General features: G+C 31.4%; 1 protein-coding gene across 3 annotated transcripts; it reads right to left on the reverse strand.

The window, feature by feature from the left end:
- Positions 1-52: 52 nt before the first annotated feature.
- LOC127725690 (T-complex protein 11-like protein 1) lies at positions 53-15,080 on the reverse strand. Of its 3 annotated transcripts, none has more exons than XM_052232854.1 (10): positions 15,023-15,080; positions 12,364-12,553; positions 11,082-11,214; positions 10,298-10,418; positions 7,478-7,698; positions 6,692-6,828; positions 4,749-4,927; positions 3,756-3,937; positions 3,182-3,348; positions 53-2,466 (listed from the first exon to the last, which is right to left on the reverse strand). In XM_052232854.1, exons 2-10 carry the CDS (start codon positions 12,539-12,541, stop codon positions 2,243-2,245), a joined length of 1,542 nt encoding a protein of 513 aa, XP_052088814.1. In that variant the 5' UTR covers positions 12,542-12,553; positions 15,023-15,080; the 3' UTR covers positions 53-2,242. The 3 variants fall into 3 exon arrangements, with proteins under 3 accessions (XP_052088814.1, XP_052088815.1, XP_052088813.1); XM_052232855.1 differs by lacking the exon at positions 15,023-15,080 and adding an exon at positions 14,931-15,014; XM_052232853.1 differs by lacking the exon at positions 15,023-15,080 and adding an exon at positions 14,786-15,014.
- Positions 15,081-15,918: the final 838 nt, after the last annotated feature.

The raw sequence follows: 15,918 nt of genomic DNA on the forward strand, positions 1-15,918 counted from the left end.
TTCATCTTGATGTTGTTTAGAAGTATGTTCAGCAAGACAACAAGAAGATAAATATATATTGAAAAGTTTTATTTTATATATAATAGTATCATATAACGGACGGTCACACAAATCAATACCAGTAATTTTTAGAAAGCCAAAAAGTTTTGTCTAAAAGAAGGGTTTTGTTATCACAACTGCATGTAATAAAAGAAAGCTATACAAGTGTAAATAGACAGGTAATTTTATAAGGAATGTATAGGAAGAAACAAATTAAAATTAACTACTACATCAAAGCTGTTGGCATACTCTAGATAGTGAAATTTCATATTTAATTAATACAAATACAAACTTCACCAAAATCTGAAGAAAGTAAATGTTTTCACAAACATTTAGAAAACACTGTGTGGTTGATCTTTTTATTTTTGTATCTTTATTTTTTTTCTCTTTTTAATAAACAGGTTGGGCAAGAATTCCCAAATCACTGCTAGTTTTCAATTGTGCAGAAAAAAATTGTCTTTGAATTTCAAATGCCTAAGTTAAATTTGGCAAAAAGTTATAACAATGAATGGCTTTTAACCAGTACATGTATTTCATAATGATTAATCATGGCACATGATAAAACACACAACACAAAAAATGCATTACAAGGTTACAAATAAATAACTCAGAATACTTCCCAATTAAATATAAAAAATATAAACATTCAACCAAAAAATAGGAAATACAAATATAGTTTGAGATCAATCTAACATTTGGCTACATTATTTTATTATATTAAGCAAACATATGGGTTATAGCTAGGTTTCATTATTTTGACTAAGCTCTATCAAACATAGGATGGTGTTGAATTATGCAATGATTAACACATTTAAACATTATGCACCAGAATGGCAAGAATAAAGTTTGAAGGTATGAATACCAAAATATTCTATTTCATTTTAATTCCACTGAAAATATCTATCCAGTATTGCTAGTTTTTTAACATAAACAAATATATAGCATCCAATATATGACCACTTATATACATACTTTTAATAAAAAATTCAATTACCACACATCCTTTAAAAAACAATACATATTCTAGTATACAAGTATACCATCTATGTATGGGGGTGTTTAAAGTCATACATAGCATATGCTCAAAGCCCAACAGTACAACAGTACAAATATACACATTACCATTAACCTTTTAACAAATTTTCTCATCTCTTTAAATTTAAATATCATTGTTCTTTTCCTGAAATTCACCTATAACAGTAGTAGAAAAAAATCATGTTAATTTATAAGTTTTGTGTGGAAAGGCAGTTGTACCTGTTTTACAATTCTGAATAATGAAAAACACTACAAAAATCAAAATACATATTTTAAATATTCAAATAGTATTTTGTTGTAAATAATGCATAGAACAATTTCTTCATTGCATTCATTTTGAGGTGAGGTTTTTAATATCATATAAATACAACCACATTTTGTCTGCTATCTAAACCTTGACATAATGCAACAAACAATTTTATTCAAAATCAATGGCAGTGTTGGTTTTTTTAAATGCTAAAAGTGATTAAAATAAAAATTAATTAAAAAATTTCAAGAAATCATAAATAATTCAAAATGTACAAAAAAATAAAACAATTTAGATTAATTCTGGTGTTGAAATTCCAATAGGGGAACAAATATTGACATCATTGTAGTAATTATACCATTTTTAAAAACGAAAAAAAAAATAATTAAAACAATATCAATACAAAAGAGCAATGCATCAAAGATGATACTACATTTCTCCACTGTTTATAATTAGTTTGAAAATATTTGAAAGCTTTCCAAGGTATTTAAATTCTGAGCTATCAAGTAAGGAAACAAAGTTAAAAATATAGTGTTTTCGTGGTAGGTTATATATTTCAGCACTTTTAACAACTGGTTATTTTTGTTTGATAAAATGATAATGCTTAAACCTAATAATGGTGCTTACCGTAATATTGGGAAATGTATAAATAGCCTATAACATATGTAATCTTAACAGATTAATTCTAAGAACAAATATATCACAATTTTACCATACCTTTCAAATTCACATACTTAACAGCAATCTAGCCATAAATAGTAATATTTAATATTGACAACAACATACATTATACATAACAATGTTTTTGTCTGAGACAATAACATAGCATTACAAATTCTAATACTGGTAGCATTCTTATATAATCATACACCTCCAATCTACTTGTTAAAACTGCATACAATACATTTACTGACCAGCATTTCATCCTCGAGGGGATAAGTCCTCCATTTGTATTTGCATTAATTCATTGGCAATGTCAGTATAATAGCTACTAAATGTTGCCCTGTTGTGTGAAATTAGTCTTAAAAATTGCCCACAAATTTTACCCAGTTCATTTTCAACCACAGAAAACCCTGGTGGCACTTTCAATGGCCCAGAATGTCTTTGTGATATAATGTGTAAAATAAAGTCTCTAATTCTTTTGTCTGAAAAATAAATTTTTGTAAACATTACAAACTGGTTTACATGTGTTGCCCAGTATACTTAGATCATATTGAAATCACATTGTAAAAACTCCCATTTTCTAGGGCAAAGACGATATGTTGTTGAATATTCTATCGAATACTGTCTTGAATTTAAATATAACGAATAATATTATTGGTCAATCTCAATTTAACTGAAAATCACTTGAAATTTGACCTCTTACAAGGATTCACTAAATCTTCATTTGACATATCAATATACACGATTAAATGACAAGTTGTTCCAATCAGCTTGTAATTTTGCACAAAGAAAAGTTTATTCAAACTGCTGAGTATGAAGCCTCTGTGATTTGCATCAAAGTATAAAGAACAGTAAGACAGAATGGCACCTAAAAGTTATTTATCTTATCTTTAACACATATTATGTAAACAAACAAATAAGATTATTTCATGCATTTAAAGAGAGAGTCTGAAAAAATGTTGCACTTTTTTTTTATCCATACAGTTCTTAGTTATGTGTAAAATATAAGTAAACTATTACTGAAATTTTCTTTTCTTATTTATGTTTTAGAGACGTTTTTGCCTCTTTACTTTGACTAATACCTGCATTTTATAAAAGATAATATATATCTTATGTTACTGAATCATTTAGAACATTAGCAATACAATGAAACAACCTTCAGGAGACTGTTGATAGAAAATTATTAAAGAAACTTACACATGACTTTATAAACTGGGTGTTCTCGGGTAGATAGACTTGTTATCTGACCAGATAAAGCTGTTTGTTGCATCTCTTCACGAGGGTGGAATCCATGTTCAGACATATACTCATTTACATTCTTGTTCACTTGTTCAGCAACATTACTCATCATGCTTGGTAAATCTCTGAAATGTTTTATATAATTATCAATAAACACTAAAACTTATTCATTTAACTTAAAATACTTCTTAAGTATCTTACAAAACCTTTACCATTCTAGATCAGGACATTGTCTACCTTTATGGTTGTCAAAATACAAATCTTTAAAAAACATGTTTCGGGCCAGTAACTTTTCAAGGAAAACTTTAAAAGATCACCTGGTCCAAGAGTGGTCTAAAGTGAAAAGTTCATCTCTGATCACTTTCTATGAAGAAAAATTTTAAAAATACCAGTGTACCCTGTTATTTGTGCTGATGTCTGAAATCAGATTCAATTGTGATTGGTAAGGGAATTATGATTGTAAAAGTAATTATGGCAGCATAGAAAAATTAATACTCAAATGCTGAAGCCCAAATTTATATACATGACTTACTTTTGCTCAGTACCATCCAGTATTACCATAATTTCTGACGTGAGTTTCTCCTTTAGTTTTTGTAATCCTGCTATAGGAGCACCCACAGTACTGTATGTTACCAATAGTATGGAAGCTAGTAGTGTCAGACTGTGAATCTTATCTCCTACATCTGTAAACCTTCCTTGGTCCATCACTAATGTCTACAATTATATCATTTACCAATCAATTAATATAAGTGAGCATAAATTTACAGCAAAAAACATTTTCTTTCCTAGGGTTAATATATTGAAGTCATTGGCTGATAAAAGTATGTCATTAATATATCATCAGGAAATGCTACAATCTTTTAATAAGATTTTGGAAGCAGATGAAAGAAAAATAATTTGTTTAACAAAATCCAATGTTCCTCATTTTTCATTTTGCACACAATGTTTTTATAAGGTCAACCATGCATAAGAATCTAACAATTATTTTGGAAACATTTGTAGTTTTGTAATATATATAAATATCCAATGTTCCAGCTTACTTTAAATGTTGGCATGTTTCCCATGCCTCCCCCTTCTCTTATACCTTGCCTCTTAAATCTGGCACTTTAAATATTAATCTTTTATTTCTTTGAAGTACCCACAAAGTTAATGACGTTATTACTAGGTTTTTTACTGGAAATAAAGAATTAAATGTCTACATTAATCATTTTGAATCTTTGAGTCTGACCAAATTTCTATTGTTGAAGACTGTATTTTGACATCTAGATGCCTTTTTCTGATATTATAGTTTTGTTGGTTCTCTTTAACACATAATCAATATTCCTTGTTTTTTTCTTCTTTTATTTTTATGTGTTTACCATATGTCCAGCTATAAATCACACTGAGCCTAAGCAATTGTACAGAAGCTCACCATAAACTATCACCAACATCAAATTATTCTTCACAGGACAAAAAAAAACACTAAGATATGTACAAAGGCAATCAATGACAAGGTTAAACGTTCCTTTTCTTCAGTATGTATTACCTCAGGAAATAATTGGTTTTCATCCCAAGACAGGAGAGAAACATACGCTTCATTAACAATAGCTGCTGGGGTAAGCATGGCTGGTGATGTAGCACCCTCTTCTGCAGCTTGGTCTTTTAATGCATCAAAACTTCTCTTTAACCAAATTTTTGTAAGTTCTAGACCATCGATCCCACTCTCTGTAAAAAGTAATGGCAAATGTTTCATGTAAAACTGAAAATACTTAATAAAACAAGCATTCTGAGAGTATTGCATGGCAATACATAGTCCCCTACCGGTTAAGAATTCATTATAGTAGAACAAAATGCTAACTTGATCTATAACTTTGCATGGTGTAAACTATATATCAAATATCAAGTCAATATCTTCAAGCATGACGAAAAAAAGTGCAGAAAACTGATTATTTGACTGAATTTTCTAAGTCCAAGGACTATAACTCTGCACAAAATCACCAGACCGGAACAAAATTCGAACTTGATCTGTAACTTGTTATGATAAAACTATATACCAATTATTAAAATCAATATCTTCAAGCATGACAAAAAAAGTGCGGAAAACTGATTATTTGAGTGAATTTTCTAAATCCAAGGACCATAACTCTGCACAAAATCATCAGAACGGAACATAATTCGAACTTGATCTGAAACTAGTCATGATAAAACTATATACAAATTATTAAATCAATATCTTTAAGCATGACAAAAAAAGAGCCGAAAACTGGTTATTTGAGTGGATTTCCTAAGTCCAAGGACCATAACTCTGCACAAAATCATCAGACCAGAACATAATTCGAACTTGATCTGTAACTTGTCATGATAAAAAGTATATACCAAATTTCAAATCAATATCTTCAAGCATGAAGAAAAAAAGTGTGGAAAACTGATTTGCCGGACTGACAGATGGACAGACAGACAGATAGACAGACGGACGGAGTGCAAACCTAAAGTAGGGGACTAATAAATGGAGAATGTGTCCATAGGACACAGATGATGCCCCTGCTTGCATATAGCATTATAAAGGGAGTTAACTCCTGAAGGGTAAACGTGACGCCACTGAATTTTGTGGTAATAAGCATTGTGTATAAGTTTCATAACATTTGGTTGAGGCAAATTAAAGTTAGAGAATGGAGACCAGTTTCGGGACATACGTAGACAGACAAGGGTAAACCTTAATGCCCCCTCCGCTACATTGAAAAATGTCAATTTCAAATCAGTTGTATCAGAACCTCACTTAACTTTTGGTTGCTTTAAAATATCTCAGGTAGTTTCCAAATACATGTATTTTGGCAAGTTCAAATAGGTAATCATTGCTTTCCATCAAGTATTAAATATGTTTGTCTATGTTTGAAACTGAATATTAAATGTTAATATTATCTATAAATTTGCAAGTCCATGAATTGATTATTGTGACAACACAGGGCTCACACTTCATCATACTCATAGGGAGAAGTCACTTCTCTTTTTAAAACTGAAAGAGACAAGCAAAAAGACTTAAAAAGAAAAGTGCTCTTTCACTAGAGGTGCTATAATGTTTGTTTTTTTCAATGATACATTTTGCCGTTTGTATCCTATCTATTTAAGTCTTTTTTGTCTTGTTCAAATCCGATATTATTTCATGCCTGAGATTACCATTACAGTAACAGTTGTCTCAGTTTTTGTCTTATATTGTCATTAATAGTTATAGCATTATATTGTTTTTACTTGTCAGCAACTATTAACTAAAAATATAGACATTTTGGTTGTAATTTGAATAAGGCTAAAGTGGAACCTTTAGATTCAATAATTATTTATTAATCCATGAAATTGGTATGTCATGAATAAGAGTGAAGACGCAATAATGTCGATAATTTTATACTCAATATTGAGAGATAATCATTTGTCTACATGCTTTTCATTCTTTTGAAGTACATGTACAATGTATATAAAAAAAGTGCTTCCTCTTACCTTTCTGAGTTTTCAAAAACTCTTCAAATTTAGTTTTCTCATATTCCATTGACTGCTGTTGGAGGTATGGTCGGATTTGTTGAATAGTAAAGTTAGCCATATCCATCTTCATTAAGTCTAACATAGCAAAAATTTCTCTACAATATAAAGTCACAACTATTTCCCTCTTTCAAATAACTTTAGTGAATTTAAGTAAATGTATATGTGTGTGTTTCTAACAAAGTATGGTAGGGTGTTTCATTTATCAGTGCTTCAAATTCTGTGTTTTATATGCAAATGTGTTTTGATTTTCTAAGTCATAGGTACATTTCATTATCCAGTAACTGACGATGTCCAACAAATTTCTAATTTAAACATCAAAATATGCCATAAAAATTGCATTCATATTTAAAACAATTGAAATGCAACTTTTTTATTCATTCATTTTATAAAAGAAATCTGTTTAATAGCCCTGAATTTTAAGAGATGGTAGAATTAAACATTCAAAATTTAACTTCATTATTCTTTTGCTTCAAGACGTTAGCAAAAACATCAGCATTTAACAGTGCACAAATGATCAAGCGTCTCCATGACAGATAACAAAGGCACATCCTGTACCATAGCAATGGTGAAATATGAACAATATTCATCTTATTAAAGAAAATACATGAAGGCTCTGAGTTGAAAACTGTATGAGAGGTTAATTATACAAAACAAGTGCTCTCTTTTCTTTAACTGGACATTCAACGTCATGTAAGCCAAATTTTATACTCTTCAAGCAACCCAGCCAAAAAGTTTGTTACTTACTGAAACAAAGGTATAATATCTTTAATCTCTTTAAGTTTGGCAATATTATCATCTCTGGCTGGTGAACATAGTTTTGCCATTATACCAATTATATAGTCAGAGTAATAGTAAATATCAAATGCATTATTCTCTAATTTCTGTTGTATAAGTTCAATATCTAGGACTTCACCAATCTGAGTTTTCAATCTCACATGTTGTGGTAATAGAAGTGCTAGTAAATTCTGTAAAATAAATATATAAGTTATTGGAACAAATATTCTCTGAATAGCAATGGTTATTTTGTATTAAACCTGTAGTATCAATACATAACAGACTACTGTAAATTCTGATATTTATGTGTCCACTTATCATTGCAATCGTTGAACAATGAGCAAAAATGCAAGATAAGCTATTTCATTTCAGGAAAAGCAGTGTACAAACAATGCTATCAAAATTTAAAATGCACCTTTGTTTTAAACCTATCCTGTTGCAATTATAAAATATCAGAAACTTTTTCCAATTTTACGGTATTTTTTAATGTGATATTTCCTCAGCAGTAAACATATAGATGTGGTTTTAGTATTGCAACATTATAAAAGTTTATTCAGATTGCAAAATGCAACATTTGCCCTGGAATATGATCAGTGTTGAGTAATTTGATTAATATACCAGTATATACATATATTTAATCTATATGAGTATTTTATGAAAATTCAGCAGTTTGTTATCAAGAACTTTAACAGCTTCTGAACACACTTTAATACAAGTACAGTCAAACCTGTATTAAGCAGTCACTCTTGGGAAGTATCAAAAGAGACCGCTCAAGAGAGGTGACCTTTGAAATGAAGTTCTGAAAAAAGAATTGAATCCGAGATCGCTGATGGTTTGGGATCTTGGCAAATTGTTTTAGTCTTTTCAATCGCTGGAGTTATGAATCTTGCGTCAGTGAAATAAAAACATGGAGGATTCTAGCGCTGTAAACATGAAGAAAACATTCAAAATAAATTAATATTCATGGAAAAATAAATTGGTGATCCTGTTTTCAATGGAAAGGAAAGTAGTGGAAAACCAGGGATTCATGAATTCACCTACTTAAACAGAATCTCGGTTGCAAATGGGTTCTGATTTTCATTTTAACTTTGATACTGAACACCTATATTTTTCAGCATGATTATTTCTGTAGTTAAAAATGTTGAAATGAGCATTGTTAAAAGTTGAAATGATGATTTCGTGCAACAAATAGGTGTCTGCTGATTTGAGTTAAATTATATAGAGAAAATGTTTGCGAGGGTCTGAAAGTGACCATTAGAGGCAGGTGATCGCTAAAACGAGGTGACTGTTAAGGCAGGATTAACTGTACTATTACTGACAAAGGTCTTTCGACTGAATTTTTGTGCAAATTAATTGACTGTTTGCTTGATGTCCAGTGGCAAATGTGTACACATATTTAGGACAAGTATTAATCTAACAATAAATTACCAAAAACATAAACAATGTTACAATATATTAGAAATGTTCCTCGTGTATATTTCCATGTAAACTGTTAAACATGCAGATCATATTGGGAAAAGCTATTACTATCAGGTATCTTTTTTCCCTTTAGAGAAACTTGTGGAAATTTGTTATTTTTGATCTAGTGGAATGAACCACAAACTTGCCTACACATTAATCTACAAGAATTGATGTTTAGAAATACAAGAGTGCACACACTGAAATGTCTCCCCTGCTTTACTGACCATTGATTTTATGTTGATAGTCCTAAGTATAAAGTTTTACTACAAGTATCACATAAACTTAACATGATCCAAGAAAATGAGGTCAAGGTCAGATAAACCAAGCCAGAAATATATGTTCACCTCACAATCATTCTATAGATCAAATATAGTTGACCTATTGCATATAGAATCTAAGAAACAAACTTAAACAGGAAAACTTAACACTGACCAATGAACCACGAAAATGAGGTCAAGGTCATATGGTACCTGCCAGACAGACATTATTGTGGTTTATGGTTTAAGAAAAACAGACCAAAACACAAAAACTTAACATTGAGCAATGAACCATGAAAATGAGGTCAAGGTCAAATTAAACCTGCCAGACTTGTACCGTAAAATATTTCCATACACCAAATATAGTTGACCTATTGCATACAGTATTAGAAAAACAGACTGAAACATAAAAACTAAACTTTAACCACTATACCATGAAAATGAGGTCAATGTCAGATGACACCTGCCAGTTGGACATGTACACCTTACAATCATTCCATATACCAAATATAGTAGACCTATTGCTTATAGTATTTGAGATATGGACTTGACCACGAAAACTTAACCTTGTTCACTGATCCATGAAATGAGGTTGAGGTCAAGTGAAAACTGTCTGACAGACATGAGGACCTTGCAAGGTACATCCATACCAAATATATTTATCTTATTAATCATAATAAGAGAGAAATTAACAATACAAAAAATCTGAACTTATTTTTCAAGAAGTCACTGAACCATGAAAATGAGGTCAAAGACAATGGACATATGACAGACATAAACTTCATAATATAAGGCATCTATATACAAAGTATGAAGCATCCAGGTCTTCTACCTTCTGAAATATCAAGCTTCTAAGTAGTTAGTTAACGCCGCCGCCACTGCCCAATCCGCCGCTGCCAGATATCACTATCCCTAAGTTGAGCTTTCTGCAACAGAAGTCGCAGGCTCAACAACAAACTATGGAAATAATGAAACTAAAATTGGTTAACAAAAAAACGAAATGAATCAAGTACTGTATTTAAAATATTGCATATGTTGTTTTAGTTAAATACAAATAAGTTACAATTCTTACCTCTTTGACTTCTTGTATCAACACAACAGCATGTCCTAATTCTGGAGGATCTTCATTTAGCTTTTCCTGGAATGCGTCCCAAAATGCTTTGTGTACAACTTCCTTCACTTTCTTTTCAAAACTAATTAAAGAAAATTATCAAAACATTACACATCTCAACTGTTGAAAGCTTTTGTAAAAGACAAATGTCATTTGGGCTGAAGAGAGTAGTTGTCTTATTGGCAATCATACAACATCTACTCATTTTTTAGTGAATATCATTATAACAGTACATCTGAAAAATTAAGACTATTTTTCATTTAAAAAGTAGTCAAATAAATTTACTTAATTATTACATAGTTTTTCATAAAATTGAGAATAGAAATGGGGAATATGTCAAAGAGACAACAACCCGGCCAAAGAGCAGATAACAGCCGAAGGCCACCAATGGATCTTCAACGCAGGCAGAAAATCCCGCACCCAGAGGTGGTCCTCAGCTGGCCCCTAAATAAAAAGGTGTACTAGTTCAGTGAAAATGGACGTCATACTAAACTCCAAAACATATAAATTTTTCATTTATACTTCATTTCCTTTATATGCAAATGTAATATAACTCCTCCCTAAGCAGTGTAAACAAACAGACCAATGTTGAAGATAAATGCCATATTTTTATGGCTGATTGTTTAATATTTCCATTTGGCTTCAACTAATAGGAAATGTCAACTTGGATTTTGTAAAGACTTTTTGATAGAAACATTATGCGACCAACAACAGTCATTAAATTAAATTATTACTATACCAATACCTATTTTCTGAAGGTTCTAATTTCTCCAACTTAAAGTTAGCATCAACAGCTATTTCATGAGCCAATGACATGTTCTTCACTCCCGCTGCTGCAGCCATTATCTCATCTAAACTCATGAACTTTGGTGGGGAAGCTGTAATTAAAAAAAAAAGATGGTAATGTTCTATTTATGGTATACTACATATTTAAACACAGAGAGACAAATATTTTAGTTTATCTAGATTCTTAAAACAGCTTCAAACTTACCACAAAGTCAGTTCTTCAGACCAAAAAAATGTCAAAGGAGTCTAAAAACATTTTTTATGAGGGTCTAGATGGGGTCTTCATTTCTGTAATAATAGTGTATTCTTTAATTGTTTAGGCCGTATTTCTCTATTCTTGTTTTTTACTAACCATTCTCTATTCTTTAAATCACTAAATAGATCTCTATTTTTTATATATTTTTTGCCCATTTTTCCCCATTCTTTATTTTCTTGACCCATTTTTCTCTCTTCTGTAAACCCCATCCAGACCCTCATTCATGCAAACTTGCATAAACTTAAAGCTGTACAAATTCTTTTAACTTCCATGTAAGTTAACACTGTACAAATCATTACCTGTTACCATGAACAAAATAATTGCATGGGATCTAAATCTTGAGAATATATCTTCATGATTCAGAATTATTATAGCTTACTATGCTGTATGAATTTTGCTCATTGTTGACTGCCGTACATTGACCTATACTTGTTCACTTCTACGGCATCATGTCGTCATGTGTTCATTGGTGGAGAGTTGTCTCAATGGCAATCATACCACATTTTCTGATTTTTATATTATTGATTATATTTGTGTACACAATTACATTATCACTGTACAACAAAACTGTTGAAGAGGACATAGCTGCAGGACTGTGGATCCGGAGTGTCTCTGTCTGTCTACTAGCTGGTAGGTGACAAGTTGACAACTCTTTGAGAAAAAGATGAAGACTTTAACCAGCATTAATTAATTACCACCATAAAAAGAGGCTAAATGCTTTAGCAACTTTAGAGTCATAGATAGACATTTTAAATTACTAATGTACAACAATGTACTTACTATTATTGCTATTGAATGAAGATTCAGCTATTCCAAAATAATCTCTTATACAGATTTCACTTCTCTATTCCAATTATTTTTTTTATTTATAGGGATGAGCTATAAAATATTGTAACACCTAAAAACTAAATTGGTGTGGCCTTTCCAGTCAATCATATGATATGAATTAGAGATTCCATAAGATTTTCTTATTTTTTTCTTTTACCTGGAACATTCACAAAAGATGGTGGATATCTGTGAGGACTTGGGGTCTGTGTTCGCCTTTTCTTCTCAGCTTCTGGTTCACTGCTTGTACTTGCTGTTGACTTGTTGAGTTCATCTTGCTCAGGTGTAAATTCACCGTCTATAGAATTGTTTAACTTATCTTCATCTTGACCATCCATTACAAAGTTTCACTGAATAAATAAAATTGTTTTAATTTAAATAAACATCATGAAAACTGACTTGAGAATAAATAAATCACACATGAATACATTTTTCAGATGCCATGTATTTTTATATATAATTATGTAGATCAACATGTTGGAAGCATGTTAGCCTGTACCAGTGTATACTTGTACCACTTAGAGTCAACTTGTCAACACATATCATTGCAAATTAATATTGATGGAAACTCATACCATAAATAAAGGAAGAAAGTGTCTGAAGACAAGAATGCCACCGCTCCAGCTTGCTTATAATAAGTGAAAATACTTTTTGAGAGCATTTGATGTCACTGCTAATTTTTATAGAGTTCTATTGTTCTAGTCTTAGGTATTTTTGTGCTGTGTGTTATTTTCATATTTTCACTGTTGTGTTTGACAGTGAATTTCTCAGTTCTTGAATAATGCTTTGGTTCTTTTACTTCTAATCTCTTTGTTAGATCTACTTGTTTAAATCTGAGCATTGTGCTGACCATGGTATATGAGTTTCATAAACTTTAAATGATGCAAACTTAAGTTAGAGTGTGGAAATGAAAAAAAAGTGCAATTTTCCAAGATATAAAGGGGCATATTTCTAGAACAGTGACTCACTGCCCAAATTTGAACTCTGTCTGCGAGTTTTGGTTCTTAGCATTGTGTATGAGTTTCATAAAATTTGCAGGAGTCAAACTTTAGTTAAACTGCGGAAACAAACAAATTTGCAATTTTCAAAGATATGAAGGGGCAGAACTCTAGAACGGTGAATGACTCACTGCCAAAATTCCAACTCTACAAGTTTTGGTTTTTAGCATGTTAAGCATTGTGTATGAGTTTTACAAAAAATTGCAAAAGGAAAACTTGTAAGAGTGCAGAAACAAAAAAATCTGTAATTTTCCAAGTAATTAAGGGGCACAACTCTAGATCGATAAGTGACTCACTGCTCAAATTCAAACTTGGTCTGTGAGTTTTGGTTCTTAGCATTGTGTATGAGTTTCATAAAATTCAAATGAGGCAAACTTAAACATACAGTTGAATTCTTACAATTATATTGGGAGGCTTGCTGAGCTATTGTTAAAATTTCATTGTTGAAAGTGGAGAAATACTGTATTGCACAAGATTTTTTTTTATTGCTTTTAGAGCAGTTTTTAAATGTTTCAAGGATTTATTTAAGAATTGCAATCTTCTATGTAAATATTGCACAATTAACTTTTATTTTATTTGGAATTACATGTATTGTATTCTTTTCTATATAAAGGTTCATGTGGTATATATAGTGACTGCCATGGACAGTAAAACCTCATCTGACCCACTAAACAAGCCCCTGTGAAGTACAGATAATAAGCTTTTGAATGATATATAATATAGCTGTGTGTAAGGTTGGTGCATTAAAGTCCTTACCTAAGGGGACAACTATTTGATTCTGAGGTGGGGGCCTGACATCATTGGTAAATAAATATTCTGGCCACCATTAAGTTGATATAAATGATATTACTTTATCACACATGAAAATAAATATACTTGGCCAAAAATATCGAAGATGTTCAAAATATTTTTGGCTCACTTTGCTTGCCAAATTTACCAAAGTATACAATAGTTTAAAGTATATTGGCAGTGGCAAATGCAAGGGGCATAGAGAGTGTACCATACTGACCAGAAAAAATATATATTTTTTGCTTAAAACCGTTTATATAAAAACATTTTACCTTTCTACGCTTAAGTTTTTGTGTCCCTTTTTTGACAAGCAGAAAATAAATTGTGGCCCTGGTCTGAGTGAAAATGAATAATCTGGTAGACTTTAACTTGGAAATAAATAATCTGACATCATTAAATTTGCCAGCCCCCCCCTTTTCAGAATATGAATATAATATATGTCGGTCGTAATGGGGTGCCTTCATGACGAAAAACGGTAAAAATTCTTGCCAAATGACGTTAACGGTAACTTTTGGTACATGATGATAAAATATACACTTTCTTTTGGACGATAAAAAAATCAACTGATTTTGACGAATCTTGTTAAATTTTGTCTAAAAATAACGGTAACAATAATTATTTGAGACCTCTGACGAATCACGATAAGGATATTTTGACGAATCACCGTAAAATTTTAACCAATTTGAAGCTAACGGTAGCCTGTCGGTAAAGGGCATTCATACCCTCATTTCTTGGTTAAATTCACTTCTGAAAAAAAATCTTTTTAATATGAATGATAAAATTATAAATACTTACCCTATAATAATAGAAAAATGCGCTTTTAACAACAACAGAAAACTTCTAAGAGCTTCTTTTGACTCTTTACAAAATATTATGACAAATATTTCTGTTTACTTAGTTAGTCCTAGCTATATCTTTTGTTTTTTTATATTTTTTTTACCGTGTGTCGCTTCAAACTCAATGCTTTCTCATGAAAAAAATGTGTGAACGAATTACTACTATAAATTCATTGGCTAAAGTACTATGGTTTACCAGAAGGGTCAAGAAAATGCTGGAACAATGGATCCTGTTGAAAAACACGAAAAGTTTGTTTACGGAAATGACATCATTAAATTACTTAAGCACGGTAGGGGACTCAGACATTCGAAAAATAAATATATATGCTAGTAGCCCTTTGTTAATTTATGTATCTTTGTCATTTGTAGTTTCTTCTGATACTTATTCTGACATCGGACTCGGACTTATTTTAAACTGAGTTTTACAGTGCGTATTGATGTGTGTTTGTTTATTCTACATTGGCTAGAGGTATAGGGGGAGCTAGGGCTGAGATCTCACAAAACATGTTTAAATGTTAGTTCATTTTTTTTTGTTTCGGAGTTTAATGTGACGTCCATTTTCACATAACTAGTACACATTTTTGCTTAGGGGCCAGTTGAAGCCCGCCTCTGGGTGCGGGATTTTCTCGCTGTGTTGAAGACCCATTGGTTGCCTTGGGCTGTTTTCTGCTCTTTGGTCGGATTGTTGTCTCTTTGACATATTCCCCATTTCCATTCTCAATTTTATAACATATCAAATAAAGTCAGTAATAAGTAAAATAAGTAAGACTTTATATGTGTGATACTGGTCCAGCAGGGGCGGATTCAAGAGGGGGCGTGGCGTGCGTGCGCCCCCCCCCCTAAAATTTGCAAAGCATGGGTTGTCCTCAGGTTAATAAAGAATATTTCGATAATTTTACCTAAAAAAAAATAAGTTTGCGCCCCCCCCCCCCCCCCCCTTTCCCTAACCTAAAATCCTGGATCCGCCCCTGCTGGTGAAGGAATTTTATGATTCTATTGGTGAATAATTTAATTTTGAATGTAACGTGTCTTCTGATTGGCTGACGTTGTTTTGTTTATCAGCCCATAGACATAATTTAGTCATGTGACCGT

This window comes from Mytilus californianus, unplaced genomic scaffold (genome assembly GCF_021869535.1).
Source record: "Mytilus californianus isolate M0D057914Y unplaced genomic scaffold, xbMytCali1.0.p SCAF_15, whole genome shotgun sequence".
In the NCBI taxonomy this organism is placed as follows: Eukaryota; Metazoa; Mollusca; class Bivalvia; order Mytilida; family Mytilidae; genus Mytilus; species Mytilus californianus.